The sequence below is a fragment of the Mustela nivalis genome (assembly GCF_964662115.1).
Source record: "Mustela nivalis genome assembly, chromosome: 19".
NCBI classification, from domain to species: domain Eukaryota; kingdom Metazoa; phylum Chordata; class Mammalia; order Carnivora; family Mustelidae; genus Mustela; species Mustela nivalis.
The window spans coordinates 29,575,429-29,592,741 of NC_139038.1; the positions used below are offsets into that span (position 1 = coordinate 29,575,429).

The following is a 17,313-nucleotide window of genomic DNA, read 5'->3' on the forward strand; positions in this document are numbered from 1 at the left end:
TGAGTGTAAGTATCTCCCAAATATTGCATGGGCTATACTTATACTGAACAATCAATTCATCAGAATCGTTCATCAGAAATTCCAACCTAACGGAGTGTCCTGTATTTTTACTTATGGGATCTGACAAGGCCACCCGAGGGGAAAGAAAGGGACCCCCAGCCTGAGCCCCAAAGCACCCCTCCTGCGAATGCACGTGGGCCCCAGTCTAGGCGCCTCCACTGGCCAGGCGCCCCAATCGATCCCAGAGGGGCCGCTCACGCTTCCGCCCCGCTCAGGCAGCACCAGCGGCGCCCCGAGCGGCCGAGCCCCACGCGCCGGCCCTGCCGCCCCGCCCTGAGCAGAGGGCGCCGCCCCGAGGGGGGCAGGACAGGCCCGGCGGTTGGGCCGTGTGGCGTCCAGCCGCTCCGTCCCACGGGAGGCAGAAACTCGCTCGCCATGTCGGCTGCGGAGGCGGGGGGTGTTTTCCGCCGAGCCAGGGGCAGGACCCTAGACGCGTTTCTCTCAGGTACTGCCGGCCTGTCGCTCGGGGAGGGGATGACTTGAAGGCTGCGGAACCTTCCGCAGGGGGAACCGTCGGTCTGGGGGCGCGCGCGCCTCCAGCCGGACCGCTTCGGGGGCTGCACCGGGGGGGTGGGATGGGGGTGGGGATGGGGAACGCGGGGACCGCAATAGCGGCCTCACCGCCCACGCTTCGGGCTTCGAGGGGACGCTGTTGAGAGTTGGCGGTGGGGGCCTCGGTGGCCGGGACCTGCCTTGTCTGAGAGAGGAGTCAGGCCGCAAAGGTGCTTCAGAGGAGCCTGGGCTGCGTAGTTAGACGTGCTTTCCCAGCCCTGCCTTGGGCACGTGACTTGGCAGGGCTCGGCCTCAGTTTCCCCACCTGCCCGCGGGGGAGACACAGACCGTGATCTTGTGTGCGGCGCTCCTCGGCGCTCGCTGCGTGTGACGTGCGGCTGTTTTTATGGCCGTGGCTCCCCGGGATGTGTTTTCTACTCCCCGGGCCCGCTTACTTCCAGCAAGTGGGGTCATCCCCCCCCCGGAATGCGCCCTGTGCCCATCGGGACAGCGGGGCGGGGGGGCAGCCTGGCCCGGGTCAGAGTTCAGTGCTTGGGGTTTGGCTCTCGTCCGCCCCGTCAGCTTAAAAGGATTTTTTCTAGGGGCGCCTGGGTGGCTCAGTGGGTTAAGCCTCTGCCTTTGGCTCAGGTCATGATCCCAGGGTCCTGGGATCGAGCCCCACATCCGGCTCTCTGCTCAGCCGGGACCCTGCTTCCCCACTTCTCTCTCTCTGCCTGCCTCTCTGCCTACTTGGGATCTCTGTCCTTCAAATAATAAATAAAATCTTAAAAAAAAAAAAAAAAAAAGGATTTTTCTAACCCAGTGCCCGGCATGGGCTAAAAGGAAGGTTCGCCGCCCAGCCCTAAGTCAAGAGGTTTCTGGGTCCTCCCTGGCTTTTTGCTGCTGCCTGGAGTAAAGATTCCCTCCCAGGCACTCAGCAGTGCCCCCCCGGGGACATCCCCCAGAGGCCCTGCACGATCTGGCTCCTGCTCACCTTGCTTGCTTCACACCTGCCATCCATCCTGCCCTTTGCCCTGTTTTCCGGCCACGCTGGTTTTCTCCAAGGCCTTTTTTTTTTTTTTTTTTTTTAAGATTTTATTTATTTGACAGACAGAGATCACAATTAGGCAGAGAGGCAGGCAGAGAGAGAGAAGGAAGCAGGCTCCCGGCTGAGCAGACAGCCCGATGTGGGGCTCGATCCCAGGACCCTGGGATCATGACCTGAGCCGAAGGCAGAGGCTTTAACTCACTGAGCCACTCAGGCGCCCCATCTCCAAGGCCTTTCTTTTTCCTCAGCTCCTATAGCTGATCGCTGGGCTGATAGGGCCCTGCCCTGTCTTGACCTTCCAACCCTAGTTAAAGTTCGGGCCGCGTTGTCCTTTTCCGTGGCTAGCCTAATGTAAGAAGCAGGTTCCTCCTCAAGGTCTCTGTCCTAAGACCTCCTCCTTTTCTCTCTCTGCAGCTCTTGGTGGGGAGTGGCAGGGCTCTGGGAGAGCCTGTGGGAGCCCAGAAATATAGCTGTGGCAGATTTTGGAAAATACAGTCTGCAGTAGTGCCCATTTTCTTTAAAAATTTTAATAGGACTTTTTTTCTTTTCCCCCCAGCATGAGGTTTTTGAGATTTATCTGTATTGATGTAAGTAGCTCTAGTTCTCCTGGGCGATACTCTTCTGTAAACCTTCTGTTGCTGGATATGCAGAGTAGCTTCCCCGAGGAAGGGGTGTGTTATCTGGTGGTGAAGGATGAGCGTGAGGAGGTCATGAGGCCCTGAAGGGAGGAAAGAGCGCTGTGGACAGTGGGTGGGTGGAACATGTGTCAAAGTCTGCAGCTGGGTGGGTTGGGAAGGGGAAGGATGGGGGGGCCGGTGAGGGGAGTAATTGAGGAGTTTTGTCTCTAAAGAGTATGGAAGAGTTTTAAGGTGCATGCGTGAGGAAACCAGGACCCAGATCCGATTTCCATTTTGGAAGGAATCGTCTAGCGGCGGCAGTGACCGCAAAAGCCTTTCTACATCGGAGGAATTTGGGGTGCAATCTGGTTGCCAGCTAGAGCCCAAGGACTTGCCTTGAAGCAACATTACCATGCCCCGCGTTGTTCACTTGGGGTAACCGGAGGTGCGGGGGATTGTGGGGAGGGCTTCTGATGGAGATTATAGGGAGGGATACGGGGGGTGTCAAAGCTTCTGAACCCCCCTGGAGTTGCGACAGGTCTGCCAGGGGCTCCAGAGAGTAGGAGAGTCACTCTCCTGGACAAGAACAGGGAGGTGGGGAGAGAGACTGGGAAGATAAAAGGACTGGAGGCTTCCCCTGCTGAGATAAGAGGGAAAGTGACCTTGGACTTCCCTTAGCAGTGGGGCCCACACCAGGTCTCCTTTCTGGGCGGATTGTCCCCAGCAGGAATGCGTGGTGTGGGCCATTTAGCGCAGGGCAACATTTTAGAGGCCCTGCCTTGGCGGGTCGAGCTTAGAACACCCAGTCTGGTGGCTTCATGTCCCTGGATGCTGAAGCCCTAGTCCACTGCCAAGGTGCCTCCATTGCCCTCTCCTGGTTGTCGTCGAGCGTGCGTCTCCCGTGGGCGCGTCTCCCGTGGGCATCACTGGCAGCTTTGAGAGCTGCTTGTAGAGGGTCCACTGCCAGGCCCGGCCCTGTGGGAAGGTGAACCCGCTGGAGCTGGGAGGGTGGCTCTAGAGGCCGGGCGGGGAGAGAAAGGGAAGCCACTGGCCTTTCCCGGTCTCTCGCTGAAATACACACTGCCGGTCGGGTTTGGTTAACTGGAGCAGCAGTGCCCAAAATGACAGCCGTGATAACCCTCATACACTGGCTCCTCGAAGCCCCCTCCTGAAGTAGCGAAAGTTTGTTCCTCAAGGGAAGCCTGGCAGGTGAAGGGAAGAGTGCTGAGTCTGTTGCGGCTGCCGTAACCGAGCCCACGCCCCGGGTGGGTTATAGACCACAGACCCTTCTCACAGTTCTGGAGGCTGGACGTCCAAGATCAAGGCACCCGTGGAAGGCGTGTGGGGTGCAGAGCTGCCTGGTTCACAGAGGACCGGCTTCTTGCTCTGCCCTCCCACGGCGGGAGCGGGGAGGGAGCACTCGGGGGTCTCTTCCAGGAGGCATTACTTCTTCTCACCATGAAGCCCTCCTGGCTTCACCAACACCACATATCACATTGGGGTCTAGGTTTCAGCGTAAGAATTCGGGGGGCACACAGACATCCAGTGGGTGGTATGAACACCCTAAGACCGTGTCCCCCCGGGGACAGATGGCAGTGGCAGGACTGCGTTGTACGTCTTCAGTATCCTTAGTCATCCGTCCTCTGTTAGCACTGTCCGTGAGGATCCGTCTGCACATACTTACACAGAATGAGTTGTACTTGTCTCATTTGAGAGGGTTCACATTCCTCAGGCATGTTCAGATATTCATTTTAATTAGGCAAATTGATAATTATATTTCCTTGACACATACCCTAATCAAGACTACTTTCTCCCAGCAAATAATTGTTTTTCTAAAAAGTTGGCAACATCTGTTTCGAAGAAATTCTAAAAAAGGAGAAATATCAAGGTAAAATAGGCATCAAAAATTAACCTTTTTATAAGATAATTTCTTTTTTTTTTTAAGATTTTATTTATTTATTTGACAGAGAGAGATCACAAGTAAGCAGAGAGGCAGGCAGAGAGAGGGGAAGGGAAGCAGGCCCCCTGCTGAGCAGAGAGTCCGATGTGGGACTTGATCCCAGGACCCTGAGATCATGACCTGAGCTGAAGGCAGCAGCTTAACCCACTGAGCCACCCAGGCGCCCCCCCAAAAATTAACCTTTTTAAAATTTGTTTTTGGGTCCTAAACTGTTCTTTTTTCCAGTTTTCATTTTACTACCAGAATATTTTCCCCCTTGAGGAATAGGGCTCTTTGGTGGTTTTCTTAAAAAGATGATTTCCCTGGACGTTTTTAAATCTCTGAAGCTGTTTCAGAGATTTCGCCAAACCTGAATATTTCTCAGTCCCCTCTGGAAACCCTCTCACGTGGCAGAAAATAATTGGAGTCTCCAAAAACAAACAAAAAAAAGAAACTTGCCCTATCTCTTCCAGGTTTCACCTAAGAACTCTTCTAGACATAGTAGACCTGGAAATGTGTATCCAGGTCTGAACGGGGTTGAAAATACTATAGTTTGAAAAATTGCAACAGATCAGTGAAGAAAATGAAAATGAAATAAATGCTTTTAATTATGCGGTATAGTTAGGCCACACCAATCATCTCTTACATGAGAAGGGCTTCTGTGACCAAAACAAGAATTTTGATTACTTACCCCACCTCAATATCACCATCATCATCGGTCAAAATTAGCATGTAAAACGTTCCTGTCCTAACATTTCTAAAAGACAACTTTTATTTTTGAGCGCCCTTTATTTATTTATTTTTTTTTGGCCTTTCTCTATTTTATAACTTTATGGAGGTACCATAACATTCACTCATTTTAAGTTCACAGTTCAGTGATTTTTAATCAAGTTGCAGAGTCGTACAGTGTTGGGATTTTAGAACCTTTGTCTCCCCCCCAAAAAGAAACCTCGTGCCCATTTGCAGTCTGTTCTGTCTCCACTCCCTACACAGGCAACTACTAGTTTACCTCCATGGCTTTGCCTTTTCTGGACATTTCGTATAAACGGAATCCCATAATCTGTGGTCTTTTGTGCCTGGCTTCTTTCCGGGAACATCATCTTTTCAAGAGTCTCTCCTGTCGTAGTGGATAATCGCACTCTGTTCTTTTTACTGAGCGGTATTCCATGGTACAGGAAACCACATCTTGTTCATCCATTCACCCATTGATGCACTTTTGGACTTTGGCAGACGTTCCCCAACTTGGACACTGGCTATTAAGAATAAAGCTGTTATGGACCTCCACATGCAGATCTTTGCATGGACATACGTATCATTTCTCTGGGGTAGACACGTGACGTTGGAGTTGCTGGATCGTATAAGTAACTACGTTTGACATTTTGAGGAACTTCCAAACTGTTTTCCAAAGCAGCTGCACCATTTTACCACCACTCGGGTACGTGGGTCCACGTTTCTCTCTGTCCCCGCCAACACTTACCACTTATCATCTGTCTTTTTGATTATAGCCAACCATATGTGTGTGAATTGGTATCTCATTGTGGTATTGATTTGCATTTTCTTAAAGGCTAATGAAGTTGAACATCTTTTCATGTGCCCACTGGCCCTTTGTATGTCTTTGAAGAAATATCTTTTTCAGGTCCTTTGCCCCAATTCTAATTGGGTCGTGTTTTTATTGAGTTGTTAAGAGTTCTTTATATATACTGGATACAGATCCCTTATCAAATCCATGGTTTGCAAATATTTTCTCCTGTTCTGTGGATTTTCCTTTCCTTTGCTTGATAATATCCTGTGCAGCACCAGGATTTTTAATTTTGATGAAGTCCAGATTACCACATTTTTCTTTTATCACTTGCACTTTTAATGTCCTAAGAAACCTTTGCCTAACCTTCACAAATTGTGAAGATTGACTTCTGCATTTCTTCGAAGAGTGTTCTAGTTTAAGCTCATAACATTTAGGTCTAGGTCCATATTGAATTAATTTTTATGTATGGTATGGGGTAAGGGTATAATTATTAGAAAAAACACTCTTATTTTTATACTACAGTAGAAACCTGTAGTTGGTCAATGACGAGAAAAAAATTAGCCAAAGAAGGGAATTAAAAAAAAATTACACATTCTTTTAACATTTCCTTTTAATGTAAACGATAAATGTACATTCATTTACCATTCTTTTGAGGTCGGGCCAAGGACTTGTCTTGGAGTATTGGGTTTACAGATGGGCCTGCCATGGAGCCTTTCTTGCATAAACAACACCCATAATGAATCCTTTCCAGTTTGGGTTTTTTCCAATGGAGTAGTCAGTTAAAAATCACTTGGAAAGCACTCCCGGGTAAAGAATTTTAGGTTTATACTTGCTTTTCCCTCTAATCTTTTACGCTTGTCTCCACAACACCTAATTCAATAGTACTTTATTTTCAGGAGCTTGCCTTTTATTGAGTGTTCCCGAAGCGTCTGTCTTAGTTTTTATCGGAAGCAGCCCTTTTTACAATTCATATTTCCCTGGTTTACATGTTTAATTGATTGATTTAAAAATAAGCGCTAGCATGAACAGGTTCGGGGACAACTTCTGATGGATGTGCAGAACAGATCCCTTGAGGGACCTCGGGTGACAGTCCATGCCTTTGCAGAGGGCATGGAGAGCGTTGGTGGATCTGAAGGTTTGTTAAGAGAATGTCTCTTTCACAGAGAGGACTAACTGGCAGCTCTTTTATTTGTGAAGCATAGGATTTTTCACTTTGCCAAGCCCTCCCAATTAGTTATAGGCGATAGCATGGGGCCCTGGCAACCAGAGCCTCCGGGAGCCCGAGAACCACTGTCAGCCTCTCTCAGGACCAGGTCTGATAGGTAGCCAGACAGTCAGGAAATATTTGTTGAGGGAAAGAACGCCCAAAGTCCCCAGGTACTTGTTTAAAAGAAAAAGGAAAAAAAAAAACCTAGTCACTGCCGGAGGTCCTTCCTCATTTGTAAAATAAAGGCAGAGTGTTGGCTCCAGTTGTCTAAGGTGCACCCGTGGTTTGGGGCGCCTGGGTGGCTCAGTGGATTGAGCCGCTGCCTTCGGCTCAGGTCATGATCTCAGGGTCCTGGGATCGGGTCCCGCATCGGGCTCTCTGCTCGGCGGGGAGCTTGCTTCCCTCTCTCTCTCTCTCTCTGGCTGCCTCTCTGTCTACTTGTGATTTCTCTCTGTCAAATAAATAAATCTTTAAAAAAAAAAAAAAAAAAAAACCTAGTCACTGCCGGAGGTTCTTCCTCATTTGTAAAATAAAGGCAGAGTGTTGGCTCGAGTTGTCTAAGGTGCATCCGTGGTTTGACTTATTTCACTTGGCCTCATCTCCATCTGTGTCGATGCAAATGGTGGGTTTTCATCCTTTCTGCTGGCTGAGTTATACTCCTTTGTATACATGGACCGTATCTTCATCCATTTGTCTGTTGAAGGGCATCTCGGCTTCTTGCACAGTTTGGCTATCGTGGACATTGGCTATTGTGGACATTTGGGGTAAATACAATGGACTATTACTCAGCCATCAGGAGGGATGGATGCTCAACTTTTGCATCAGCATGGACGGGACTGGAGGAGATTATGCTGAGTGAAATAAGTCAAGCAGAGAGAGTCAGTTATCCTATGGTTTCACTTGTGGAGCATAAAGAATAGCACAGAGGACAGTAGGAGAAAGAAGGGAAAAATGAAGCAGGAGAAACCGGAGGGGGAGACGAACCATAAGAGGCTGTGGAGTCCAAGAAACAAACTGAGGGTTTTAGAGGGGAGAGAGGAAGGGAGATGGGTGAGCCCGGTGGTGGGTATCAAGGAGGGCACGGATTGCATGGAGCACTGGGTGTTACATGCAAACAATGAATCATGGAACACTACCTCAGAAACTAATGATGTACTGCAAGGCGACGAACATAACATAATAAAAAAAATTACCAAAAAGAAAAAGAGATGCAGCCATGGTGATGATGGTGGCTTCATTGACATGAGGGCGTCTAGACAGTTGGTCACACTTGGGCGGGAGGGCCAAGAAGGGAGCGCAGCTCTTCTGGCTCCTGGCCCTTTGACCTTGCCACCGGAGCATACTGGAATAGGACGGAACTCTTCTTCTTCTTCCCAGTCTGCTCCTCGTCCTGTCTCCCCCCCAACTCCTGTTCAGCCAGAAGCCCAGGAGTCCACCCAGACCTCTCCTCCTCCCTTTCTTCCCACAGCCACCTCCTCTCAACCTCCAGAGCTCACCTGGGTTTTGGCCATCGGTCCCCTTCCCAGCCCCCACCACTGTGACCCCCCAGACACCTGCATCTCTGACCTGGACAGTCCCAGCAGCCTTCTGGATCCGTTCCCAGGACAGCATCCAGAGCCATCTCTTTGAGACAGAAGTTGGGCCCCATCATTCCTTCGACGTGGCTTTTCTCTTTCTCTCTCTCTCTCTCTCTCTCTCTCTAGTCTCTCATTCCTCAGGGAGCATTTTAGAAGAAACCCCTGCTCATCTTCCCATTCACAATTAGGGCCCTTGTTTCTTAACTCCCTTCGCTCATTCTTTCCTTTACGACCCTTACTATAGTTTGTAGTTGTGTATTTATTCCTGTGACTTTTATGCCTTTTCGTGACTCCAGACTATGAATGCCTGGAGGGCAGGAAGCCCACCCCTAGGACAGCGTCTGGCAGGGGTTGTCACTCAGTGGCCATTTGTTATAGAAAGAAATGAGTAAATGTGATCCCATTTCGGTATTTGCCTAACCCATTGCATACACCATGAAGCCTCGGGACAAAACAAAACAGAAACCAAGGTATTGAATCCATCCGTAGGATCCCTTGCAAACTACCCTGGGGTTCACGCACTGCTCAGAGGTGTCTGTGAAAAGAGGTTCTTGTTACCAGATGGGTACCCTCTCCGGGCCGCATCTGCCCTGGGGAGGGGGGAGGGGGGCCTTCTCCTTGCATGCAGGGTCTCTGTTAGCCCAGCCTAGTACCTGCAGGGCACCTCTGCCCAGAGACAGCACCTTCTTCCACTTCTCCCCGAAGCACCATCTGGGCCAGCAGCCATCTGCTGTCTTGGCAGGGGAGCATGGCTAATGGTGGGAAACAAGTCATAGCGAGCATCCACCCCAAAAAGACAAACCCCAAATGGAGTTCTGCTTTGGAAAAGCAAGAGAGAGTTTCAGGAAATGTGTGTGTTTCTCCCCTCCGCGCGCCGCACCCCCCCTCCGCTGCTGTTGTCTAGAATAGCATCGGGCAAAGCTGGTGATGCTGAAAGCCACCTGGCCAAGGACCCCTGGCCTGTCTACTTTGCTCCTTCTCTGAAGGGTTGCAGATAACGCTTTTGGCAGGTCCTTTATCCCCGAATGGCAAGCGTGGCCGCCAAGCTATGACTCAGAAGCTTTTGTGCGTCTCACAAACCACCTTTGGATGCATTTAGGCAAAGAAAAGAGAGGTTGGATGAATTCAGTTTGCTACTTAGGGAAAGCAGTATGGAGACTCTGAGGCTCTTGCTGTCGAAGTTAATTATTTGGGGGGAGGAGGGGGCCCCGAAGGGCACTATTTTTTTTTTTTTTTTTAAAAACAGCTTCACACACCATACAGTTCACCCTTTTACAGGGTACAATTCAGTGGCACTTTATCTGTTCACAGAATTGGGCAACCGTCACCACAGTCGCTTTTAGGACATTTTCATTACCCCAGAAAGAAGCCTGGCACCCCTTAGCTGTCATGACCGCCCTCCCCACCCCACCCCCACCACTCCAGCCCTGGGCAGCTGCTCGTGAATGGCACTATTAAATGGGGCATAAGATCTGGCAGCTTTAGGGTCAGGACTTTTGGATGGTTGGACCAGAAAGGGTCCCAGAGTGGTGAGGATTGCTTTGCTACTGTTGTTGTTGTTTTTAACCCCTAAAATAAGATGAGTCCCTGGAGGAGATGAGGGGAAGTGCTGAAGACACTGAGATCGTGATTCACTGGGCAGATGGCTCCTGGGAGAAACCGCAAAAATCCCATTTCGTTGGCATTTGCCCTTGAGCCAGGAAGCCTCCCAGGAGCTGAAAGGCTCCCCGTCTTCGCCGTTCTCTATCCAAAGCAGTCGCCCCAGTATGTGAACGGAAGGATGTCAGAACGGAAGCCTGTAATTGTGTGTGTTCGTGTGCCTGTGTCTGTATCGTCTAGTATTTTCTGCACGCCCTGTGAGCGGTGCGGATTAAATAAATGGGAAAGGTTTTGGTGGCTTCGTCTCTGCTCAGACAGGGGTAGGAGTTACCGTGAGAGTTCCGATCCTAGAAGCTCAGGCTTGACTGCTTACAAGTGTGCTTATGGCGTGTAAATGCTTTATGTGTCTGCGCTCAGTCATTGGTCACAGCAGCCCTTCTTGGGGGTAGCTGTGTTCCTCTTACTTTACGGATGAGGACACTGACACCCCGAGAGGTTAAGAATTCTTAACCTGGTCATGTCACATGGTTCGTAAAGGGGGGGACATGGGATTGGAGCCTGGCCTGCAAGCTTCAGAGTTGAGGCTGCCCTGGGACCCCATGAGGGCTTTGGGAGATGGAGACTTTAGGTCTTCCTCAAGCCCACATGTGCCAGCCTGATCTCTCCTCTGCCCTCCATTCCCACTTGCCTCTGGAGGCAGGGTCCTGTCCTTGCTGTGCGCTCTGCCTGGGGAGCGTCCCCACAGCCACTCTGTGCCTGGCTCTCATGTCGCCTCACGGCTCTGTCCATTGCCAGCTCCCAGCCACCTGTCACCCTGTCCGTGATCGCTGTGATTGCTACCGCGGTGGTAACGAGCATAGCGTGCGGCCAGCTTAGGGGTTGAGCTGTTCATCATCCATCTCCCCACTGTTGTGTGAGATCTTAAGGAATGGGACCTGTGGCTTTGCTCACTGTCAAGTGTCCAGTGACGAGGGCGGCCCCTGTCACATGGCGGGTGCTCAGAACAAGCTCGCTGAATGAGGGAAGAGGGGACCGCTGCTGGAGTTTCAGTCGTTTCTGTGCCCTTCTAGTCACATGGAGGCATGTGGACCCACCAGTCCCAATTCCTGCCTGATTTTGAGTCAGAGACGTCAACAGGAGCCCAAACACTGAACTTTAAACAGTGTAGCGACGTGCGGTTGTAGTGATGGGGCCTGGTTTGGCAGACTGCTCGCTCATCCAACTTCTTAACCAGTATCTACCGAAGCGCAGACGAGATTTAGGAAATGAGACTTTGCTTTATAAGAATTAAACTGAGAGCCATTTATCATTGTTTCGCACCTTGAGCCGTTTGAGGTAGCCTGTGCAGGAACCGGTTTGGCGCACCAGGAGAGCACAAGCTGTCCCAGTATTGGGTGGGAATTAATGGCATGACGGACTCGCGTAGGCCTTTTTCTGGTTGCGTGATGAAAACAGTGACTCATTTGCTTGTGGGGGGCGCATTGATTACAATTAGCCATCGATTAACTGGTAATAGCGAAAGGATCAATGAAATTTCCAATTCTTGGTCTATGGTAAGAAGTCAGCTTTCATTGAGGGGGACGGATATGCCTGAAAGGTGTAAGAAAAATAAGAGAGAGGCAATGTATCGACAGAGACAGATTTCCGAAAACAGGTAGTTCCCGATGTGAACTGCAAAGAACAGTTGTCATCCGAACCTCTGTCTTTCGGGCAGGATATCAGCACGTAAACAGTCTCGCAGGAAGGATTAGTAGCAAGGCGTCGTGTGAGTTTTTAAAGGTTTTTAAGATTCTTCTCTGTGTATAGTTGCTTTGTACCCAGTAAATGCTAAAAGAAGACTCATGGGCCTTTACTGTCTGTGGTTTAATACCACCCAAATCCACTGTCTTTTTATTCCTCAGTGTTGAAAGATGGTTTCTATGGCAGTCTCTCTCAGTTAGCAGAAATCTGCAAGTGGCCAGATTCCGATACTTTCTATACAAGGGCTGAATCAGGTTCTTTTTTCTTTTCTTTTTTTTTTTTTTTTAAGATTTTATTTATTTATTTGACAGAGAGAGAAATCACAAGAAGACAGAGAGGCAGGCAGAGAGAGAGGAGGAAGCAGGCTCCCCGCCAAACAGGGAGCCTGATGTGGGGCTCGATCCCAGGACCCTGGGATCATGACCCGAGATGAAAGGCAGAGGTTTTAACCCACTGAGCCACCCAGGCGCCCCCTGAATCAGATCTCTTTCTTTTTTTTTTTTTTTTAATTTTATTTATTTATCAGAGAGAGAAAGGGGAAGAGAGCGAGCACAGGAAGACAGAATGGCAGGCAGAGGCAGAGGGAGAAGCAGGCTCCCTGCTGAGCAAGGAGCCCGATGTGGGACTCGATCCCAGGACGCTGGGATCATGACCTGAGCCGAAGGCAGCTGCTTAACCAACTGAGCCACCCAGGCGTCCCCTGAATCAGATTTCTAAGGCCAATTTTTTTCTACAAAAATATTTTAAAATTGGTTTAAATTTTTATTTTTATTTAAACAAGTTTTTTGAAGTTTTTATTTATTGAGAGGGAGAAAAGAGAGAGAACACAAGCGAGCGAGAGTACAAAAGCAGGGGGAGAGAGAAGCAGACTCCCCGCTGAGCAGGGAGATGTGGGGCTCAGCAGGGCTCGAGGCTGGAGGCTCGCGTGGGGCTCCATCCCAGGACACTGGGAGGATCATGACCTGATGCACGATGCACATCGTGACCTGATGGTATCATGACCGAAGGCAGATGCTTAATTGACTGAGCCAGCCAGGCGCTCCTGATTTAAATTTTAAAAAGCTAAATTTTAAAATTTGATTTAGACTATGGTACCATAATAAATTACCATAATTCAATATGTCTGATAATATAATAAATAATATATACAATAAATACAGATAGACTATATATATTATATATATTATAATATATATCTGACATCATTTGGACAGTCCTAGCTAGATAGGTCTTCTCTACAGTCTCACCTGTGTGACCACCTGCCCTGAGTGTCAGGGCTCTGGGGATTAATAGTCCGGGTTCTGCCCTTCAGGCCTTGTTAGACCTCAAGCAGGATATTTAACCTTGACCTTGCTGAGTTTCTTCTTCTGGAAGCAAAATGGAAGCGCTACCATAGATATTGCTTGTCACCGCACATGTCCACAGGGTCCCATGGTGCCTGGGACCAGTCGCGGACCACGGTGAATTTGAGACCACATGCCCCCTTCGAGGAGCAGCTGGTGCTCGGCACAGCCAATCAGCAGCCTCCAGCTGGGCCTGGTTTGGCTGGATTCTCCAGGAGTATCCAGAAAACCAGGTATCTGTATGAAACTCATGAATTTAAAATGTTGGCAACAAATTCAAAATTTTAGAACCATTATGTGGGCCAAACAAAACACCCCTGCTGGCCAGACCGCAGCCAGAGGCCTGGAATGTGAAATTTCTGGAGAGGATCACCAGTTGGCATCCCATAGAAGGCGGGTGTTCTGGGCTCTCGCCTGTCCCCTGAGTCAGCCCGGTGCTGTTGGCAGGGACTGGGAGCATCACAGCCTTCTGGGGAAAAGCTCTGGGCCTTGCCAGCGTTATCTTTGTGTACAATCTTCTTATTTACCAAGACGTTCCATTCGAAGGAAACCTTTTGGAGATAAAAATGTCTTTATGGCGGTGGACAACTTGCAGGCGGGCCCGAGGCACATTCTGTCTCCTTGATGGCTCTCTCCCCTCCAGGCCAGCCCCCAGCATGGAGATTCTGAACAGTAGAAGCCTCTGCTCAGTAACTGTGTGATCTTGAACTTGAGTATAACTAAGATCCCTAGTCAGGCCTCGGTATCCCCTTTTGGTTAAATAAGGGAGTTAGTCATTCTGCAAATCCCTCCCACACTGAAAATGTCCAGTGGTGTAGTGGGAAAAGGCTGGCTTCCATAAGGTAAGCCTTCAGCTTCCCTGGGACGGGCAGTAATCAGTGGGCTCGCTCGGCTCAGTCCGGGAGGGCCAGTTGTAAGTGGTGTGGTTAAGGAGGAGACGCTAGGCCTTCTTTCATAGCACGCTCCGTGGCAGACAGACTCGCAGATGGTCCCGGTGATCTCTGCCTACTAGTATCCCTGGCGTGGGTGATCTTCTGCTGTTCTGAGCGTGGGTTGGCCTACCAACTCGACTATAGTGAACAGAACACAGCCGAGCAATGGGATATCACTTCCATCACCATGTTTGCTAGCGGACACTCTCCCTTGCTGGCTTTGATGAAGCAGGTTTCCATGTTACGAGATGCCCTGTTGGAGAGGCCCACATGGCAAGGAACTGAGGGTAGCTCCTGGTCCACAGCTAGTGAGGAACCTCGTCAACAGCCCCGTTAAGTGAGCTTGGGAAAGCAGATCCTGCCCCCTGGGAGTTTTCCTGTGCAACCTCAGCGCTGGTGGACACTTTCCTTGGGGCTTGGGAGAGACCAGGAGCAGAGAACCTGGCTGAGTCACTCAACATCCCCAACCCTCAGACTCTGAGATTGTCAGCATGTATTGTTTCAAGCTACTACATGTGTGTTCATTTGTTGTATAGCAATTGATTGCTAACACGCCATCCTGGGAATTTGTTACAAAAATTAACATTGAAAAAATTCAATTCACTGTGGACATTCTTATTTATATAAGACTGAAGGTGTTTTTGTGAAATACCTGCAGGCTTTATGATGTATTAACGAGGTATTAATAGTGCGTACTCTGTAGACATTAACGGAAGTTTGTGTCAAATGTTTCAAAAGATCATAGTCTTGTTTTGTTCCATGTAGGTCAGAAATGAGGTCTTCATTTCATCAACCTCACTTGAAGCTTTAATGCATTCATTCTGCAAGTACTTGGTTTATCTCAGAATTTGACCTTGGCCTTATCATATCACCAGTTAGGGTCCCTGACTGTGTTCTTTTATCAGTTTTGCAAATTACGGGGCTGGACACAGACAGGGACCTAAAAATGAATCTGAACATACACAAAACAAAAATAAACCGAACTCCCCCCCCCCCCCAAACATCAGTAGGAACATATGCAAAACAACAAGTCCTCCAAGCCATTATTTTAATTTAGGGAAACAAGAATCACTTTGCACCTGTTTCTGATCAAACCCATTTAAGCAGTTCCTTGATTATTTATAGGTCAGTGCTTTTCAAACTTGGATTTGCATACTGATCACGTGGGCATCTGTTAGAATGCAGACTGTGCCTCAGTAGGTCTGGGCTGGGCTTGAGATGCTGCCTCTCGAGCAAGCTCGCAGGTGGTGATGCTGATGCTGATGCTGGGCCAGAGGCCACACCTTGAGGCCTAAGGTGTAGACCCAGCCCCGCTCCTCCCAGTGCAGTGGGCTTCACTGATGCCCTCCTGTCATATGCAGCTTCTCCCTTAGCCTCCACTTCCAACACTTCTGCTCATTTCTGGGGGGTTATCAGGCCTTTGCCATTCAACCAAGCAGTCCCATAGTTAAGTTCTTCGACTAGGAAGATAAAAACAAACAAAAAAGCTTGCTGGATGCCCAGGTGTCTTTCTGATTTTCCATAATAAAAAATGCTGTGATTGTGTATTGGGGTGCTTTGGGAGTGACCTCAGCATTCTGAACTTCTGTGACTCCCAAGGGCCAGAACCGTGTTCTCAGGGAGCCTAAAGAAAGCAGCTGGCCTGTGCCAGGATCAGATGCATGCTCCGTCCTGCAGGGGAAGGCACAGCAAGGTCTCCCTGGCTCTCACAGGTGTCATCTAATGCCTGTGACCTACCCTGGCTGCGACTCTGGACTTGGGCAAAATAGTGTAAGGCAAGCGTGGTTAAGCATTCGCTTTCATAATATTTTGAGGGATGGGGGAGGTGTACATTTACAGAAGATTCTTCCCTCTGCAGCTCAGCACCAGAAGTCTCAAATACCTGTAATTCAGCCTTGATTAATACTAAGATGAGACTGAAGACCATGAGCTTCTGTAGCAGAATTTTAAGAGGACCCAGGTGCTCTTGAGAAGGCTGGGCTCCAAGTCAGCACCTTGCTCTTAACGACATAGATAGGGCAGGCGGAATAGTGATATGTGAGCTGGCATTTATTTCAGGTCAAATCTATTTATTTTGTACCCTGTCATCATAAAATTGAGATTCTGTCTAAGATTTTACTAAGTGAACAAATAATAAGGAAAGATTTATTTTAATACCCCCAAGGACTATTGACTTTTTGAGACGATGACTGTTTGTTGTAGGGAGCTATATTCGTTAAAATGTTTGCCATGGAAAACGATTCATAAATTCTGTTGGTCATAGAAGATTGGTTTACGTGCCAACCTTGGAGTGACGATCACCTCCCTGATCTGGTTCTGATTAATTTACCTGGTTTAAGTAGCTCTGCACACTGCCTCAGAAATAAGAATGTTGCTAAAAGCCTCCAGTGTAAAAAGGTTATTATGCAAGTAAAATAAATGAATAATGCTAACAATTAAATGTAAAACACAAATTGGAGTCCTGTTTTTTTTTTTTTTTTCATGACACCGGCCTTCAACTCTTGTAGAAGTCTTGCTGACTCTCTATCTTTAATGCCCGATCTCTGAGTATCAGTTATTACTTTGTAGCAGAGTTCCCTGAAACTTGACAGCTGGAAACGGCTATCTCACAGGTTCTGTACAGATCTGAGTCCTGCCTGGCAGGATCCTTTTGCTGTAGGGTCTCCCACTGGGTTCAGGCACAGCGCCAGCTGGGGCTGTGGTCTCATCTGATGACCCGACTAAGGGAGAGCCCTTTCCCAAGCCTTCTCACACTGTTGTTGGCAGGATTCCGCTCCTTTTTGGTTGTCGTGTGGAGTATCTCTGCTCTTCATGGGCTGTTGCCTCCGTTCCTTACCATCCATGTTGGCCTCTCCAGTAGGTGAGTCACAGCACGGCAGCCTTGACCTCCAGAGAGAGGGCTCTGAGAGAGAGAGAGAGAGCGCAAGATGAAAGACATGGTCTTTTTCTAGCCTAACCTCTCTATCTCTCTTTTTAACTATTTTCTTAAAGCATGATTGACATATAAAATGCTGTAATATTTAATGTGTTCAGCCCCATGAGTTTGGGGATCAGTAAACACCTGGAAACCATCACTGCCGTCAAGGTCATAAACAGACCTATCTCTTCCCAAAGTTTTCAGCAACCCCTTGATAATAATAATAATAATCATTATATTATGATATAATAATTGTAATAATTATAATTTTGTGTGTGTGCTAAGAGCACTTAACATAGATTCTACCTTCTTAGCAAATT

General features: G+C 48.7%; 1 protein-coding gene across 4 annotated transcripts in view; it reads left to right on the forward strand.

Moving 5' to 3' along the window:
- The first annotated feature begins 269 nt into the window (after positions 1-269).
- Positions 270-17,313, forward strand: part of CPPED1 (calcineurin like phosphoesterase domain containing 1) — a 102,227-nt gene continuing 85,183 nt past the window's right edge. Inside the window, exon 1 of one of the 4 annotated variants that reach the window (XM_082713894.1) lies at positions 270-505. Coding sequence is in view for 3 of the 4 variants with exons in the window: in XM_082713893.1 (XP_082570019.1) it covers positions 436-505 (70 nt within the window). In the remaining variant the exon portion in view is untranslated. The remainder of the gene's footprint in view (positions 506-17,313) is intronic. The other 3 variants (XM_082713893.1, XM_082713897.1, XM_082713895.1) reach the window with 3 other exon arrangements.